At 33.1% G+C, this 20,456-nt stretch overlaps 1 protein-coding gene across 2 annotated transcripts in view; it reads left to right on the top strand.

Moving 5' to 3' along the window:
- The window catches only part of LOC123719427 (inositol-trisphosphate 3-kinase homolog), a 61,728-nt gene that overhangs the window by 17,436 nt on the left and 23,836 nt on the right, over positions 1 to 20,456 (top strand). Inside the window, exon 1 of one of the 2 annotated variants that reach the window (XM_045676182.1) lies at positions 15,914 to 16,168. The exons of the other annotated variant lie outside the window; for it this stretch is intronic. Within the exon in view, the coding sequence (XP_045532138.1) occupies positions 16,034 to 16,168 (135 nt within the window). The 5' untranslated portion in view covers positions 15,914 to 16,033. Of the gene's footprint in view, positions 1 to 15,913; positions 16,169 to 20,456 lie in introns of those variants that run through there. 2 annotated transcript variants of the gene reach the window in all.

Raw genomic sequence — 20,456 nt, 5'->3', positions numbered from 1 at the left:
GTATTTGTGTCACCCAGAAGAGACTTCTTATTTGAAACCAGCTAATCCATATGATTCTCTAATAATTAATAAATATATCAACTCTAAAAATACGAATTTTTAAATTCCATCCTTATTTTAACATACATTATCACCGTATTACAGCTTCAACGACAATTCAATTTTATATTTGGGAACGGAGATTACGCGGTACGTTTGTAGGAGTTTCATACCTATTCGAACTAAAAAAACTGATTTTAGTTGTGAAAACACCTACCGGGCGGTCTATTATGTAAAAAGGAATAATTAAAACTGGGTATTGGACCGGAATTTTGACGAAAATTTGGGGACTAGAAATCCAAGAATGTGTTGACTGTACGGCGTTCAAATGTTACCTTTTTAACCTTATCAGAAACACTGAGGTAGTTAAAAAAACACTACCTTTAACTTAACCGCATCTAGAGATATTTATTACACGAACTTTTTTTCTCCTTTTTACGAAAAACAGACTAAACAAATAAATTCCGTCAAAAACCGCGCTTTATTTTAAATTTTCAAGAACTTTCTCAGACATTCGATAGCATTTTTTAATATTATTACGCACGGAAAGAAGGGACGCATTTGTGGCATACAGGGTGATTCAAATCGTAACACGTTTAAGAAATATAGTTTTTATGCCAAATGAGTTTGGTAATATTTCGTAATTGTTAACTGGAAACTTTCGTAAGAGTGACGTGAGTTACATATTTTCTAATTTGTCATATATACTTAGTGTGGTCATGTCCTTACTTAGTTAAAAATCTTAAAAATGTGTACGTTTCACTCAGGTAACCAATCACATATACATTTAGTTATAAAAGCTCTTCAAAAAATACCTTCTAATACAAAAATTCAACGTTCTATTTAAAGGCTTTCAAGGACAAGCGCAACGCCTTTTGCACTAACCTATATCTTTTATTAGAAGTGCATTGCAACAACAGTGGCGCAACAACCTTTTAGGTCTCTGGGGCCTCAGATTTCTATATCTGTTTCTTGATCAATTGTCAATCTAATAGACAAGTAGGTGATCAGCCTTCTGTGCCTCACACACGTAGTCGACGTTTTGGATCTAAGGCAAGCTGGATTCCTCACGATGTTTTCCTTCACCGTTCGAGCGAGTTAAATGCGAACTTGAATGAAATGAATGGTTCTCAGGAATGGTTGCACTCTGAAGCTTCTAGGCCAACGCTGCTCTCGAGAAGTGCATAACACCATCCTTATACGTCAATTCTTAATTATTAATTAATTTTTTTCTTTAATTGCAAACATTAGGGCCAAGCTTATGTGATCGTTGTTCCCATTATCGATACATAATAATATAATAAAAATCTAATAATAGGCGCGTACGTGACTATACGCAAGTGTGTCAAACTTTAACTATTAATTAATCGATTTTGATTGATTCTTAATGAGCTTACAAGATGTTTTCCTTGTATGACGACCGTAGATGAAATTCGAGTAGCACGCGACCGCGATTTCCTTTTTTCGACCGCCTGAAAAGGCATATTGTAGTTTAAATACTTTGTTTACTACAGCTTTTACATCAAATGCATTTTACGAAGATAAGAGTATACAAATACATAAATACAATCGTTAATTTCTCTAAGAATCCATATCCCGTATGCGACAAGATATTCACAATTCTTCAATGTGTCTCGTACGAACACGAACACGAAAACGGGCAGGAGGTTCAGCTCATATTTGTCGATACCGCCGCCCAAGAACACTCACATTGCCAGAAGGCTCTCATGTGCCGGCTTTTTAATTATCTGCGTAATTCACCAATGTTTCGGGCTAATTATAACACAAATTATGAAGATGTTCAGGAAGAATTTTCCACCTTACCAAAGATGATGTTAGGAGCGAGGACATATTTTAAGAAACGTGACGTCTTTGACTGTATTTAGCAGGAGTAATAATTAAGTTTTTTATTTTAAATATTAGTTTATCCTTTGTTTAATGTTTAATTTCAGTTTTCTTCCTAATATACTAGAGGAAACGACAGACGTTTTACTGCATGATATTTCGATTAGCGATAGCGATATTAAACAAAGTATGAAAGTACTGACTGCAGCGCCATCTGCCGGGCTGATTTATGAATCTAAACCAACCAGGGCTCCACCCAAACGCATCCAAAAAAAACATTCAAGTCGGTCCAGCCTTTTAAGAGGAGTTCCCACATACAAGAGAATGTTATATATGTAAGCTATACTATCTTTTAAGTTAGATCAAATAATACACGATGTGCAAATTTGATAGAAATCGGTTAAGTCGTTTAAGAGTCCATGGCGTGTAAACAACGTGACGCGAAATTAATATTAAGATATAGTCATTGACTTACTTTCAGTTTAATATATTTAGTTTATTAATGTTATTTGTTGTGGTCTAAGTGTTTTGTTTCATAATATATATGTGTGTAGCAGTAAGATTACTTATAATTAAATAAATAGTTTATAAGTCTCTCTCCTCAGTCGGCAGCTCATGTCTGAGCCTGAGGTGTCCAGGTGTCTGTCCAGCGCCTCTCTTATACTGTAGAAACAAATTTTCAGTACAGAACTCACAATATAACCAAGAATTACGTATTTCTTTCAAACACGCTGTATGAGCGTTCTGTTTTAAATCGATTCCTTAATCATAGAAACAGACTTTGTTCAGACATTATTTATAGGAGAGGCGATAATGCATATACAGTCAGTGTAGGGCAAAGGGCAACGTTCAACCATCATGTTAAGAATGCAGACGTTGAGGTAAACGAACTATCCATGATGCATTATGCATGGTGCATCATTGATCCCTGGCTACCTCAGAACGATATGATCTCTTTTTGCAAATGAAGATGAATATATGCAGACGTTATGACGTTTGGTGCTATCAACCCTTCACTTGACGACCATTGCCTTCGAGATGGATCCTTTCTTATATAAGTGTTGTTTAAGTTAGAAGCAGTGTTGACCGAGTGGCTTCAGCGTGCGACTCTCACCCCTGAGGTCGTATGTTCGATTTACCAGTAACATACGCTCTAAAGCTGAAGGATAAGATCGTAAGGCAAGCTGACTTAGACCCAAAAAGTCAAAAGAGAGACATTGACAAATGATCATGAAACAGATATAAAAATCTGAGGCCCAAACCTAAAAGTTTGTAGCGCCACTGGTTTGCTTGATTTGGTTTTTGATGTCAAAGGCTACTTCTATGACGAAGTACGGTGCTCTTGTTCAGAACGAATGAAATACACAATTTGAATAGTAGTATAAAAAAACTATCTATCTCTATTATGTAAAAAAAAGATCTATAATGCGATAGATATAATTGAAATAACTATTTCATAAAAGGTTATTTGAATCTAATATAATTGTATTTTTACCGCCGAAGGAGAACTATGTTGACGTAAATTTCTATTTTTAAACCATAGGAATGAGTCTGTAACTCAAAGCTATTGAGTCGTGTGAAAGAGTGGTTGTTGTGATTGAGGTTAAACATAGGTTAAGTCGCAATTGGGCTTGACAGGCGGTCACCAGATCAAACGATAAACACGGGCCTGGCGCGTGCTTCTTAGGCTATATATTCACGTTCCAGCTTTTTAATTGTTTCTAGATAGATAGATTTCTAAGAAAGACAAATATATTATTTATAAAAAGCTTCGTAACATGAACTGGCTATTAGGTAGAAAAGCCGCACCCAGTCTGGAAAATGAACATCTCATTTACAAAACCAATATGGTCCTACGCCAGCTCTTGGGGACAGCAAGCCGCTCTAACATCGAGATTGAAACTGCGAAATATGAGCTTGAAGATTAAATGAAATAATTATAAAGGTTGAATATTTATACGTTTGTTATATCTGTTCAGGTAAAGCTGAAAATTCTTCTAGACATTTTTATTTCGGCTTAAAAAAAACGTTAATAAAATGTATGCATTATTTTTCACTTTTGGCGAAACAGCTTAGAAATAAGTCGAATAATTAAAAATATAAAAAAATCATTTTTTAGCGTACATAAAGATAAATAGTTTAAAAATAAATATTGTATCGCATCTAAACGTTTGAACATTTTATTGTGGGTGGTTAATTAGTTTGATCAGTCATAATGTGGTCGCATACGTAGTGGGCCCGCGCACATCCTACGCGTGCCGACGCCGACGCTTATTATTTAGTCTCGAATCTCAATCTATTATAAAGAGTTATGTCACAAGCATAGTCCATTTACATTTCTCTCTTAAGTATAGCAGAATTCTGATGAACGAGCTGGGTTTCCATGGTTCTCACATTTTGAAAGAAACTTTCCTTTAGTTTTATATGTATTTTTTTTCTCTCTTCGTATTTGTTATGTTTGCTTATAAGTGCAAGTCACATTACATATTTTATTTTATTTTTGGCAAGCTTTTACAAATGAATAAATAGCTTTGAACGTGTTGAATATATATTTCCCTATTTTGTAAATGCCTAATTTTTATTCTCTTTAATGTTCTTCTTAAAGTATGTATACTATTAATATCAATAACTACCACATAGAAAGATCAACCGAACAATATAAAAGGATACTTCGGAAACACGTCAACCTAGCTTCGGGTCTCTTGAAGACTTGACGAATTTGATAGTTTCCCAGTTACGGAGGGTAACCAAATCATTAGATTCGCATTCCCTAATTGCCTCAAAACCACTTGATCAAAGTCAGAAAATGTGATAGAAGCCAAGAGGTTGATTGCGGATTGGTGAAGGAAAATAAATACTATCGCATTATAGATTAGTGTGGAGATATGAAGTGTAAACAGGTATAAATAAATTAGAAAATATATACTCGCTAATTACGATTTTTTATCATAGTTATTTCGATGTAGATTTCTATCAACATCAATATATAGTGTATTGAAATAATACAACATCTGTTATCATTTTTAAATCGTTCATCGTGGTTAAATCGTGAAAAATTAAATCAAGCAAATCAGATTATAATTTCTTATGGGATCGGTGCCGACAATTTTAATATTGACATTAGCAATTTTGGACGACATTATGTTAATATACTATTTAAAATTTGTATAAGCACATACATTTCTTATGCAAAGGGTAACTCGTAAATGAAAATGGAATAATTGTGGTCCCAGTTTGACGTAGCTCATATTAATATCGATAGTTTTAATCGAAATTAAATTCATCTTGTATTTAAAGAAAAAACTTGTGTGTATTTATTTATGTACACGCGTTAGAAGATATACTTCTTTTGCCGTACCAAGATAAAAATCTTTTCAAAAATTTATTCCACGTTTCTAGAAAAAACGGCATTAGATAAAAAATAAAATGTTGACTAATGCTAACTACAGGTCGGTCGGTTTTTTGTGACGGTGTGAACTCACATCGTAAAACTTTACTGTCATCATTTTCCCTAACGAGCCAAAAGAAGCACTGACTTCAAAATATTTAGTGAGGAGTTCTTCGAAAACATAACATACTTTTTAATCTATTACGAATTTTTCGCGATAAGTCAAATGCTCAAAGGTTTGTAAGCGTCGCTTCTTTGATAATAAATTGGACACTAGTTTAGTTAATAATCTTAGTACTAGAAGAGGAATACATGACATTTGAAGTAGAACTGTATACACACGATTAAAAAGACACGAAAAATTAAAAAAAAATCAAAATAAATAGAATAAAATTATTTAAATGTGCAAAGGATATGGCAACACCGCCTATAGACGATGAAACTAGGTGTGATTCCCTTTGTCTATGCTTGTACAGAATATCCTAGCATGTATGACATGGAGCATAGAAGACTCATAAATAATTTGTCTAGTATTAAATAGGTAATCAATATTTATTAGTTCGACATAAGTTTCATATTTTATTTGGTTATATTGTATTTACAATAATTATATATATATATATATAATTATATATATATATATATATCACATATATAGTACGATATAGGAGGAGCTACACGACCCTTGCGTTCGTCGTCCGGACAGGTCAATCGCCCCCACAGAAGATCTACATTCGATTATCACTGTGATTGTCCCCGGGTAGTATTTTAAGGAGTTTTCCTATTAATATTAATATTCGAGTGCTGCATATTCAACGCGACCTCGGCGGTGGACCGGTCAACGACGAGTCACATACTACAGAGTACGACACAAGGAGCGAACGCGGCAAAGTACCCCATTACTATGTACCTATTTTACACTAAATTTTAAAACTTTGACTTGCAAAAAATCAGCATCACCACATTTTCGGATCAATACATTGATTATGGCGTAAGTAAGCTCAATAGAAACAACTAGTTGAAAGTAAGTTTATGAAAGGAAATTATTAATTTGTCCCAGCGATTTATTTTAGCGGGCTACCAGGGTGGTATCATGAAAATAGTAGAAGGCCTTCGGGTCATGGTGAGTTCAATGTACCATCAGCATTCACTACAGAAGCACCTCGCCCCTCAATTTATTTAAAGTTATCTATAAATAATTTTATCATACATGAATAACAATTCGACTCAAATTTATTCCTTCATACCTTAATTTTTCCATATATATAACGAAGAAGCCCTGTAGGAGGAGAAATATTTTTTCATTGTGGCTTATTTCCAGTTCAGCAATGATACATCGACCCATTAATCAGACCATTTTTTACGTTGCCTTCCATTTAAGCTTGTATTAGACATTATTTTAAAGGATTTGAACAGAATTTTAACTATTTATTACATTACGTACTAGCTGTCGTCGACAATTTTATCGAAATTCTGCACAGTTTTTTTTAAACTCCAACTCCAATAAATTATTTTTATTATAGCAAAATCCCATACTTTTAAAATTGAGTTAAAATGAAAAGTTTATCACATTTTCCGTATACCAAATATGATTTTTACCAATATGGATTTTCCATACATCTTTTATTGTCAATCGTTGCCAATAACAGTGCGGACTTACTTCGTACATATTGATTGCTTCATTAAAACGACATTACGTTTTTAGCCCCCCCATGCCGACTACAAAATTACGTACTTAATTTATCAACAGGTAAAATAATTGAATTGTGTTTATTCATTAGAAGATATTCATGGTAATGTGTAAGGTTTGGTAAAAAAAACATTTATGTATAAAAATACTTGTGTCAGGGTTCCCAGCTCTTCAATAAAATCTTAATAGTAAATTCCAAAACCTTTTTCTTTTCAATTGCAACTGTTTTTAACTATTTGATTTTTTACTGTTTACACGCCAGAGTGTATGAGTGTGTGTGTGGGTGCATGTGAGTGAGTGCTAATAAAACTGGCAATACTACCTCACAGGCTATTCTTTATTCGCAGTTATTGATTATTACAAAAAATGTTAAGAAATAATGATAGTAATTGTAATACAATTACTACGAGCCGTCGGCATGTAGCCTTGTTTTTTTATTTTATTCGGCCTATCATAGATAATCAATCATTTTTTTGTTCAGCAAAATTAAAACTTGTTGTAGTAATACGAATTTTTATTATTTATGTTTTTTATTTCAATTAGGATATTTATACAACCCGATCAAGAGTATAACCTATTAGAGTTGAGAAAACATAATGTCTGCATAACATTTGTATTTTATTTTCGCAATAAGTGGGAGAATTTTTGTGTAAACACTTAAATCTATCTCAATATTGCGGCAAGAACATAAGCACCACATAAGTCTCTTGGGCAAATATTTACCTTATTATCTGGGGCCATAATTCTATTACTTTTTATTTGATTTTCATTGTGAAAAACGCAGTGGAAAATTACGGGATAGGAATTAATTGCAACTCTCATGATATAGAATACATATGCTGACTATAATAACTGTGGGTTAGGAGGTTGATGGTAGTGGGTATCTATGTTTCCAGCCTATAATATCTATCCCTTTAGTCTCCGACTTCGCTATCTATTTCATCATCAGAATCATTTGTCAATCTAATCGGCAAGTGATCAGCCTCCTGTGCATGACACACGCCGTCGACATTTTGGGTCTAAGGCAAGCCGGTTTTTTCACGATGTTTTACTTCACCGTTCGAGCAAATGTTAAATATGCACATAGAAAGAAAGTCCATTAATCCACAGTCAAGAAACGATACTACGACGAAAGTTGCACACTGAAGCCTTATAAAATACGTAATCTAAAAATAGTAACTTCTCCAGTTACATGTTTGGATTTGAATGGGTCATTAAATAATAATAATCTATTACGACCTTATTGACGTCACACATTTTTGCCAAGTCATACGCACGCATTGTAACATCAAAAAAGGTCTTTGATCTTTTATGTTTCTGGCTCGTGCCTACTCTGTAAAGGGGTGCTAACATTTTGTCATGTTAGGAACATGGGACTGGTTCAGGAGTCCCAATACCAATAATAAAAAGGAATTTATTCTCAAAGAAAGTGGACATTTGGATTATAAAAAATGCACAATCCTTATAAAATAATAAAGCCTTATAAAAATAGGCATGCAAATGACATATCAACTTTATTATAATACTAGAAAGGTTGCTGAAAAATACCAACTTTGTTTGTGTTTGAACCATGTCTAAACCAAGAGATATTTTAATCTAAGTGCGCAATTGTTTTACTCATGCGGTTAATAAATTCCAAGTACATAAGGTAGGTTTTTTTATATATTTCTTTTACATAATAAAATCATAATATGTTATATTAGAAAACCGCTATGGTTTGTATAAATATAACCATAGCAGTCTTGTTAGGAACGCGAGAAATGCATATAAAAGAAGTTTTTTACGTTACGCTGTCCAATAACTCACACGGTAGTCTGACTAATACCTCATTGTTCTCTCGCCATATACGTTGTTTGCTCTCGATGTACAGAGCCGCGCCTCTAGAAAAGGTGATCAGCACTAAGGCTAAATTACGCTCTAGTTCACCATATTTTGCTACCAGGGAAGTACCGATCCCTTGCATGTAAACCGAAATGGTTTAAATATTTTGCGATTTCCGTTTTAGCGTGAAGGTATTTCGTTATTTCCTGTCAATACGCACACAACCGACTTTTAATTATCTGAGCGTGTAATTTTATTGCGTTATATTTTATTCGTATGACGCTTATTGTAGTCACGTTTTTAAACCCGTAATAATATTATTTTTACTTAATTTTTTTCTCGGCGAAGTTGCAGTATATCTACGAGTACATAGTGTATTATTATTTTATGTAATAGGAGGCAAACGGGCGTAAGGCTCACCTGATGTTAAGTGTTAACATGAACACTCACATTGCCAGAAAGCTCTTTTCTTGAAGGACACTAAGTCGAATTGGTTCTTCACTTCCTAACATATATCTTTGAATATAAAACAAGCGTAAATAATCGTAAAGTACTGCGTTATACATATTATAGGAAGTTTACCCTACGCTTATTTTACTGGTTTTTACGTATTTACAAGAAACATTAAAAAAATTCGTAAACCTGTCAAAATTCATACGAACAATATTTTGAAATACAGATTGAAAATTTCTCGGAATTAAACGCACCGTTAGTTACGCGAATCAGACGTTTTTCCTCCGCATTCAATATTACATTTGTAGGTTTTTCCCTGTTACACCCCGGACAGCATAAACAGCTTTAACTTTTTCTTTGACGTCAAACAAAATTGTATCACTATGTAAATAGTATACCTGATATTGTATATGAAATCTAGAGATTCGTTAGACTTCATAACTGCTTATAAGAAAGACCAGAATCAAATAAACGTGTTGTGTATGATCTAAACTAGTCTACTAACTAATCTAAACACGAGAATTTTTAGTATTTTAGTGTTGTGGACGAATACTTTCCTGGTGCCCGTCCACAGTTAGCCCCTAAAAAGCTTTTAAGTATTAGGTGTACTACATTTCCTATCTGTCAATACGACTTACTTGACATAAAGTCCTACGTCTCCCAAGAGGGGCAGAGGGCAGTGTAGAAAACCAATCAGTTATCAATCCTGCCCGTTTGCCCCCGTTTTATAAAAAACAGTAACAAAATGTAAACCTTTTCGAAATCTATTTTTCTTGTATTACAACTATTACGCAAATAATTACGCAAATAATAACAATTTCTGTGATTAACAGAATTGCTACCAATCGTCATTTTAACATAATTCTATCTAGAAACAGATAAACAAATATTTTTATTATTATTTTGGAAATAAATAGTGCATGATAAGGAATAATGTTGCCATGGGGATTAAATCAGTCCAGTATATTTTGAGTTGATATGAGTTGACAAACATATCGTATACAAATCTTATTTATTCCCTGCGACATTAATTAAAAAAAATTCATTCACTCATCATGAAATACGACCTACCAAATATACTTACATATAAATCTGTCAAGCAGTTTTGAGTGCTACCACAAATATCGTGAAACGAGAATTTTTGTTTAATGATAGTATAGATATATTATATATGATATATAAATTAGCTCATAATTTCTGCCAATTTATTACATAAGTACAGAAAGTGCTGGTACATTGCGTTTGGAGAAAGTGCAGGGCAGCATTGACGTCAATCGTGTGGTTTCACAATAGGCTGCGCGTGCGCACTGGATATCATCAACCTCGATTGTAGCCTTGGAGAAGACTAGGGCGGCAAAATGAACTTAAATAACAATAGTAAAAAATCCTATTGTAATAAATCAAAATGACGTATTGACGTAAAATAAAAACTCGAAAGTGTAAAATCATGTCAAAAATAAAGTATAAAAAATTTTGGTTGGCGACCCTACTAATGACACCTTACACTACGATACATGATATTTGTACTTAGTCTATGACGTTATCATTGACGTGTTGAAATTGATCTGTTTCTTAAGCTAAGCAATGTTTTAGGTCAGCTAAATTTGTCTATCGATAGAACTATGTGAAAAACCCCATATTAAATTAAAACAGTAATTTCATAAAAACGCTTGTTTAAAAGTTATGTCATCTTGCCATAAACCATATTTGACAGAAAGAGATAGAGATAATTTGAGAGAGAGCTGTATCGATGTGTCTAACTTTCCGTAGACTTTTTGAATAAGTATTTATTACAATAGACAATTCTATATTAAGAAGTTGCAATTTATTTTTCCCACGTGCAGCTCGTATCTTTTGACCCGTAAGTTATCTTGGCGCCTGGCTCTTTCCACCGTAGATCAATCCATCATTATATGAGCAATATAAGTGCAATACTTGGGCGAATATTATCGAAAAGCCTTCTTGACTCGAGCTAAACATGATGTTTGTATCTTTGAAAAGGTAGTCAGATAGCACCAGGGCAAATATGGCGTCAATTCATAAACACTTTTAAGCAATTTTACAACGTTATGTTAATGTAGAACATATTATGTGATTGCTTTAGTTATTTATAAAGATATATACTTATGTACCTATACTGTATATTTATATGATGATACGCTTATAGTCATGATTTTGCTCGCTAGGTTTGATTACTGATACTTAATAACATTTTCCCTGTAGTTCAAATTCCACATATTTGTTATAGTAACAATAGGGAGTTTGCAAGTACGTTGCCGGTCTTTAACGTGGTATGAAATTCTTCAGTTTGATATTAAGTATGTACATTTAAATTTCCACTTTTATAGTAGGAGGCGAAAGTTCCGTTCCGTGTATATTTTTCACTAGCTCGATATTCTGAAACATAAAGCATTACTGCGAAATAGTTTTTGTTAATGATTCTGTATATTATCGTAATTTTACGAGCTCATACAAACCTATGTCTGTATAGAAATAATTATATTTCTTTTAGATTGTTAATTATCTGTCGTGTGCCACAACTAATGTTTTATATGTAACATTGAGAATTTCTTAGTCTGTGGAAAAATTGTGGTTTGTCACTTGATTTTTTCGTTTCCGGATTTAAATTAGGAATTAGATTAAAATAGTTGTTTTGAACAAATTTTATAAAATAACGAACTCTAAATGTTCTATAATTGTGTATTTCAGAAACATTGGAGAATCAGTTTTAGTTAAAAAAAACGGACACCATTGACGCGATTTCACACTCCACCCATGGTTCTATAGCTATAACTCAAAACATCCAGTTAAAACAGTAAACAATCCCACGGTTATAAAATGCAACATCCTGCTAGCGGTGTAAAGTTATAGCTTTATATCGTGAGAAAAACTTAGCCAGTACCTATTTCAATAATTTCAATTAAAAGCAGTGTAAATAGCTTTGTGGAGCAGGAGCACGAAGTTATGATTTCAGGCAAGACAGTTGTTGTCTTGAAATAATAGGTGAATAATAAAAATTACGTATTTTCGACAATACCAATTAATTTGCATGGGTAACAAAATTAATCAATATTGTTTCTTTATTATTTATTTTTTCATTGGATAGGAGACAAACGAGCCTACGAGACGCCCAAAAAGGACAGTCCCGCAGCCCATGTACACCTATTTTAGTCAGCGCGTTGCCGGCCTATAAATCATGAAATTATTGTTAGCAATTCTGCTTCATAAAAATTGTTTTTTTCTAAGTTCCACCTCATGCTAATATACCTGTCGTCCGCTTCACTACGACATTTATTTTGCAAGGAGAACCGAATAATTATGTGCGTATTAATAAATATGTATGTCCATTGACGTCAATGGCCTTTAGTTTAGCTGCATGTTAGGGCCCCGAGTACGCTATCGCTACTCGATATCCGTCCAAAAAGTTTCGTGCTTACAAAAATACTTGAATTTGGGTACAATAAATATATAATTACGTTTTTACTTGACATTCCACAGATTAGTATTAAAAAAGAGGATATTTATTTTATAAATTGTCTCTGCACAAAGGCATCATTTAACATTGCGATGTAGCCTCAAAACTAATAAGTAATTAAAGACTAACGTAATTAAGTAAAAATATTTTAATATAATTTCATACACTCAGTGTTAGAGCGGAGACAACGCGGTCCCGGACGTTTACCTTTTTCTGGATTGATCCTGTACTATAGCCTGAATGATTTATTCATACATTTTAAATCTCTGGCCGTATAAAGAAAGCATCAGACTTTAAGGGATGTATTTATGAATTGTAAGAATGCTAGAATTATGTAAAAGTTATATTATACAAACATGTTATGACGTAGTTTTTTTTTATTAACTAACATTGACCAAAGACAATTATGTTACTAATGACCATTTTAAAATGTACTCAGATATCAATAATTATTTTCAAATTATTCAGAAACGGCGAATAAGCTTAAAATATAATGTATATTTGGAATGAAACATTTATCTACGGATAATAGCGCAAAGTTATGGAGTTCTCTATTGACGATATATTTAGCATTGGACAGGTAAGGATTTATTTAAATTATTTGAATTTCAAGAAAAAAATCGTTTACAGATTGTAGTTTTAGTTAGGAAATATAAGTAAATATACATTTCAAACTAATATTTATATTTTTTTGTCTCTTTAACAAACGTTGTTGGTATATGACACCTTATTAACGAAGGATTTTAGATAAAAAAGAAATACCAGTTTAATTATGCATTATCTAAATGACTTCCTTTACCTCCACGCTCATTAAAGTGTCAAACACTTTCTTGACCTACCTCTACTGTTTATTATAACACCCGGGAAAAAATTATCTTAATAGATACAAGAATTGTTTGAAATCTTATTATGTACATACATTATTGCATATCGTTATATGATACGAATCTATGTATATGTATTTGCAAAATAAAAATCAAAATATACTTTTTGTTTGATTTGTAAGTAAAATTGCTTTTCAATTGGTAATAACAAAGTAATACGCACTTATGACTAGTTTACCTTTAATTATCTCTTATATCTTGATCTCTTCATTAAAAGGTTATTAAATAACGTTGTTTAAATACATTTGAACTATTACATAACTATTTAAACGAGGCCTGAGTCTAGTTGTTGACAAAAAACACAAGTCAACCCTAGCTTTATGCATGTCCGGAACACGGGCAAGGGGTTAGGGGAGTACGGAGGGGGAAGGGACGCAAAATGCCGGCTAGGATGCTGACGCGTTGTTTTTGCCTTTGTCGATATTAAATTCCATGTTCACAAGTTAATATTATGAACAGTGATAAATTATGTGATGTTTAAGTTATTAAGTGCGTGTTCGATGTATGTGAAGTTAAAATAAACCTAATACTAAAAGTTTTATTGAAGAAGAGGTTATGTTTACCCAAAAGCTTCGGGTTATTGTAAGTAGAGCTCTAACATTTCGTTTGATATGACTTTTATGCTAAACATAAACTTAAAGTGTTCTTGTAAGTGCTGTCATGCTATAAGGACTTAAACGATAAATTTTATAGCTGTATATAGGTATATTATGTAGAAAGACGAATTATGAACTAGGTACGTCTCCATAAACAGTTTTTTGTTATAACTTCCCATTGTTTCGGGAAGTTATTTTGACCAACAATAACACAAACAATGTTAAATAACATTTGTCCTTGACACAGAATGTTAGTACAAGTAATAACTAATTTATACATACGTGACTCACTCTAAAAATGGACCAAAACGTATTAAAGACCGGCGACTTAATTTAAACATTGAATGACGCACATCTCTTGTTCTAGAAAATCCTTCGATGTCAAATTCTACTTAACTTTCTAGTATCACGAATTTCTTAGAGATAACTAAGTTATATTAAAAGGCTTCATATATATTTGTTATCTGAAATATCTACTTCGCGTGATATAGGTACATTCCCTAGGACATTGTTAAACGAATGATAAAATATATGTATATACCATTATTATCTAGAAGTTTCTAGCTAAGATTCTCAAACGGACAGGGAAAGGTCTGTGAGACATGTAGTTTTGTACTTAGTATAAACATTGCTTTAGTCATTTACATAAAATTACGTTATGTATTAATTGCAACACCATTTATACAAGTGAAACAATAGGTAATTGTAATATATAATTGATATGACGCAAAATTATTTACGACAATGCTCGAAAGTAGATGTAATTTTTAATACAAATTCAACTATCTGTACAGGTTTGAATGCTTGCATTTGAATTATTGTATTGATGTCAGAAGATATGTTTCATCCCTCTGAGGGCTAGTATGACTCTCATATGTCAAGCCTCTATGAATCTCATTACGTAATACTAAGTCTCATGTATTGTTCATGTAGGCAGCTGGACTCATTCCATCAAACCGTGAACACAATTTAGCAGAATCTTTCTTCTACGTTTTAGAAAGTAGTACTTATAAAACCGATTTCGGTTTTATAACTAGATTACTAAACTATATACATTTTCTAAAAATCCTATGCTCTGTGGTATGAATCCCTCGGATCGATCGAATTTGGACACCGGAAAAAGATTACGTCAATCTATCTATAGGACATTTATATACAATTTTAGGACTTTCTGCGTTTCATCACGTATAATTCACAGATAGACGTTGACTCTTACAAGTTTAGATTTATCTTATCTATAACTTCAAAACGGAATTGCTAGGTAACAATTTGTCCGGACTCCTTGATAATGCTGTTTGCTTATCTAAGGATTGCATGACAAGTTATCTCACATATACAATATGGAATAATAAATTCTGCTAGAACATAAACAATCACACGACGACAAAATCGTTTTAGAGTTAAGTAACTAACTCATATCTACAGCAGCAATGAAAAAATCTGTAGTTATTTTAAACGCACTTAGGCCTGTGTCTATTGTCTATGCGTTAATCGTCAAATATTTAGTTTTTTATCTTCTGTTACGTTGTCTATTGTATATTTTTTATCTGACATGTGTGTGACATACCAAAAGCTTGCCCACGAGGTGCGGGGCACATATTTTGTGCGTAGCTTATAGTTATTTATAGTAAAAGCGGGTCAGGTCGGTGGCCGACTTGTATGGAAAGTCAGACGAGTCGAGTTGTTAAGTTTCCTTTTGCGAATACGCATGCGCGAAGGCGGCTAGTACGTCAGTGTTGCGTTGAACCAACGTTCACTTCGGACGCGCGATTAGCACTTTAATTTGCGGAATCAACGTGCTGTGCGTATGGATTTAGTGTGTTTGTGTGTGCGGATTCCACGATGAGCGGTACGGGGGTCGCCTCCCGGCCTCCGGGGTCCATGGCTTTGCCGTCTGACCTCCCCGTCCGCATTTATATGCGGGCGCTGCGGCAGTATCAGAAGATAATCGACTTGAAACGATTCACTAAGGAAAAAGTAAGCGGAAATAGCTTTGCATTGCACTATTTGCATGGCTTATACAGACTTCACTTGATTTATTGAAATTTATCCGCGGTTCAGTCACCGTATAAATTATACCCATTCAAATAAGCCTGTAGTATTGTGAAACAGCGATTGTAAGAAATATTTCGAGATCTTTGATAGAGATTAAATATAATCGAAACTGGTTTTAATTGCATACCTATTCAACAGAAATATCTTGACCTTTAAAACATAACTTCGTTTGGAACTATTGAGCCGTTTTTGTTTTATTTTTATACGGACGATTATAATCGTGACGTCAATTACTAGTTTGTATTAGTAATTTATAAGTTTTCAATAAAACATATTCAATTATGGAAAAGTTAAACAACTTTAGTTTTGTATTGCTAGACATTAAAATAATATTTTTTTATAAAATCAATTTTAATTACTAGTAAACATACACGGGATAACGCGTTAACAATTTCACAGTTAATGTATTAAAATAATTTGATATGTTTTATTTTCCATAGCAACACAAAAATACATACATAACAAATTAAACATATTAGATATAGTAGCTAAAATGTTTGATAATATGTAAATTATACTCAAATAAAAATGATTGGCGTAAATAATTTTATACAAAAATATACTCGTGTATGGTAATTTTCTAACCCGTTCTCAGCGTGGGATAATAGTTAAACCTAGCCGCGACCGATTGGATTAGCTCCGACTTCTTGGGTTCAACTTTCGGATTGTGGATTTTATGTAGAAGTGATGCCCGAAGTCCCAAAGAAAACACGTTTCTTCACGTTTCATACAAACAGAATTATTTCTAATATAATACGCTCAGATTATGCTCTTGTGTGACATTACCTATATATTTATCTCGTGTAGAAGGCATAGTATAAGAAAGAATAAAAACATAAGATACGATATTTTAATGTCCTAAATTCTTCTTGACTATTTCTATGACGTACCACGAGCAAGACATTAAAAACTTCTTCTTCCAAGCACTAACCTAGATCTCCCCACTATAATAGACTTGTCTATCTATATCCTTTGTTATATACCTAAAATGAAAGACTACTCTTGAGGCCTCTGTGATGTGCAATCAACTTGTCACAAATGTGTCAAGGCTGATAAAATAAGTAAGTATCTATTAATATTTTATGGACACATTTTACAGAGCGAGGAAGGCACCAGCAAAAGTAATTTCAAACATCTAATTTCACGTTCGCAGCTGGATTTAGAGTCGCACATCAGCCTATCTATTGGTAGAATAATAGGGCTTTATTAGTCACCGACTTAATAGGGCAGACTTTTGACTCTATGAATTTTGACACTATGAGTTGTGACAGAAAATGCCTTCAGTAATTTTGCGTCTGCGTTTTCCAGAAAAATATAACATGTAGCTGTTTAGGTGAAAACAAATAGGCATAGTTTAGGCAGGCGGTACTCTACCATGTATCTTACCTTTCACTAGGGGCAGGCATATGCCTGTATGAAACAAATGAAACATTATCCCCTCTGAGAAATTTTGACAAAAGAGACATTAAAATACGTTCTACTTTCTCCGTCGAAGTGTGGCATAAATACTTCTTTGTTCTCACGACAGTATTACAATGCAAATTAAACTTGTGTTTTAGAAGGTTATCTGAGTGTATTTTCATCGGAATATATCATAATTATTTTAGCAATTGCTAAAGGTTATTAGGCAGCTCTGTTACAAAATTAAAATGTGATTTAGGATAAAGAATGCTGAATCACAAGTTTTCGTGAGAATACATAACGCAGAAGTAAGCCTTGTCAACCTATTGATAGAACTTCTACTTAAAACCTATAACATAAAAGAACATCTCTCTCTGGGTCGGCAACTCTTTCCGGTAGAAGTGATGTGTGCTACCAGAAATCGATGGAGGCAAATGATACGCGTAAGACAAATAATTATCTACCACGATGCTCAGAAACTAAACTGACCGTTAAAAATGATGTCCTAAAATATTTATCAGTAAATACGTAATTATAAAATCGCGCGATTTTTTGACGCATGTTATTATACAAAAATAGAATTAACTCGATGTTATATTAAACATTAGATAACCTATGATAAGTCTTATATATATATATATTACACGTAAATGTGTGTATGTTTGTATGAATAAAAGAACTGAGTTTGATTTGGTATAAATTTTGAAATTGCGTAAAGAATAAGGTAATTTTTTTTTAAAGAAGTTCTAATGTCTTGGTAGTTAGAGCTGTGTTGTAAATAAGCATAGTGGGTTCAGCCTACGGCTCATACCTGAAGTCGTAGATTGGATCCCCGTGCACCACTTGACTTTCTATGTGCGAATTTACCAATCGTACGGTGAAGGAATCGTTAGAAAACCGGCTTTTGACTCTAAATTGACGGCGTGTGATCAACTATTATAAAAAAAAATAACGAAACAGAAACAGATATCTGAGGCCCATACCTACAAAGTTATTAAGACTGAGCGCCACTGTTTTTTTTTAAATTTATTCTTTTAAAAGCCAACTAAAAGGATGGATATACGTTTGGCAAATATTAATTGCCAAACGTATTTAAAACGTATTGTGAAAAATATAATGTAAAAGACAAATGTTTCGTTTCGTCTAAATGTGGTTGGGCAACTGCTAGCCCAAACTCAGAGACACGACATCATTCGTCGTTAGTTTAATATTACTCAAATTTAAAAAATAATAATAACTTGTTAATATAAACATTTGAATGTTAGGCTTAATTGTAGTTAATGTTTTGACGTCTGTAACTAAATAAATTTGGTCCATGTATTCTTGTTATTTGGCTGTAAAGTCCATCGACTTGAAACGGTCGTTATCTCAGTTAAGTACGTAAATATAGGCAGATATGAACTAATAATAAATATTAATTATCTGGAACCGCCTTAGTCTGTTTCTTCCAGTCTGGTTCTCTGAAGCCATGGATTATTGCTGAACGGAGGACCCGCATTTACCTAGTGGAGATATATGTTTATTAGGAAATAGTTTTAGTTACTTTTGGTACAATAAATAGGATACCTCTATTTTATTACTAATCATTACAATCAGATATACAGTATTTACATTTTTCTTAACCTACACGTACATAAAAAAAATTTGGTCCCTGTGGCAGTGTAAAATACGAGCCAGAAATACTTGATTCAAAAATGGTTTGTAGAATTTATAACAGTTGACAACGATTTGAGTTTTATATGTACGCTATTGCATGTAATAAGGTATTTTTAATTTATGACATATTTAATATTTTTAAAAAATGCTTCTTTACTTTGCCTTAAAGTCCTATGTCACCGCAAGTGGGGCAGTGGTCGAGTGTAGAAAACCAGCCTGATCTTTTGATCCTGAATGCTTGATAATGAATAAATGCATTTGCATAGATGGAAACATGAAACATTTGTAATATATGTATTCGGCTTTCAAAACTGATATTAAGTCATACACTCACATGAGGGGCTTTTTAAGAATTGGAACGATCTTTTCTTGAAGGAACAAGATCATGACATTCAGCCTGGGCAGCTCCCTTAATTTCACTCCAGCTTCCAAAGTTCACTTATATTTAAAGAATCTAGTAAATTCGTAGAAACTATGGACCGATTATAACCATTCTTTCACCAGTAGAAAGCAAAGCCTGTGACTAAGGCCATGTTGGTTAAGTTTAATGAATCTTGTATATAATAATGTTTCATTTACTAGTATTATACTCGGTATGCTAGATGTTAGAGACGCGTTTCCCTTAATACATGATTATCAATAGCTTCCGGGGTCCATATAAATAACGAAGTTGTTTATATGTACAAGATTTACGTCAGATTGGATAACCAGACGGAAGTCGTCACAAATCATTCATGCTTCCTTGTTGGCACCTGAAGATGCAATAGCATATAGTATTATATATTTTAAGCACACGAAACGTTATTATTATGTCTGACTAGACTCGTTAAAACTGTATTCTTTTTATAAGCAGTAACCAAATTAGCTTCATATGAGTTCAGTGACATGTGGATTAATTTTTTTTATAAAATACGCCGAATGGCATACAAGTATATTATTAAAAGTTGTGGTTGTGAGAACCACGAAATCGTACAGCGGGTAGTGGAAGTGGTAAGGAAGATATTGAAATTCCCTGGTTGGTTGTTTATGCCCTTAAAAGTCTTTAATTACTAGTTTTCTCTTTCTTGTTATGAAAATGAAATAATACTCACTTTACCATAATAATAATTTATCCATATCTTATTTACATACATTATACAAAAATAAATATACA

This window comes from Pieris brassicae, chromosome 2, assembly GCF_905147105.1.
Source record: "Pieris brassicae chromosome 2, ilPieBrab1.1, whole genome shotgun sequence".
NCBI lineage: Eukaryota > Metazoa > Arthropoda > Insecta > Lepidoptera > Pieridae > Pieris > Pieris brassicae.
Note: the sequence above shows the minus strand (reverse complement) of the source record. Positions and strands in the feature narration are given on the sequence as shown.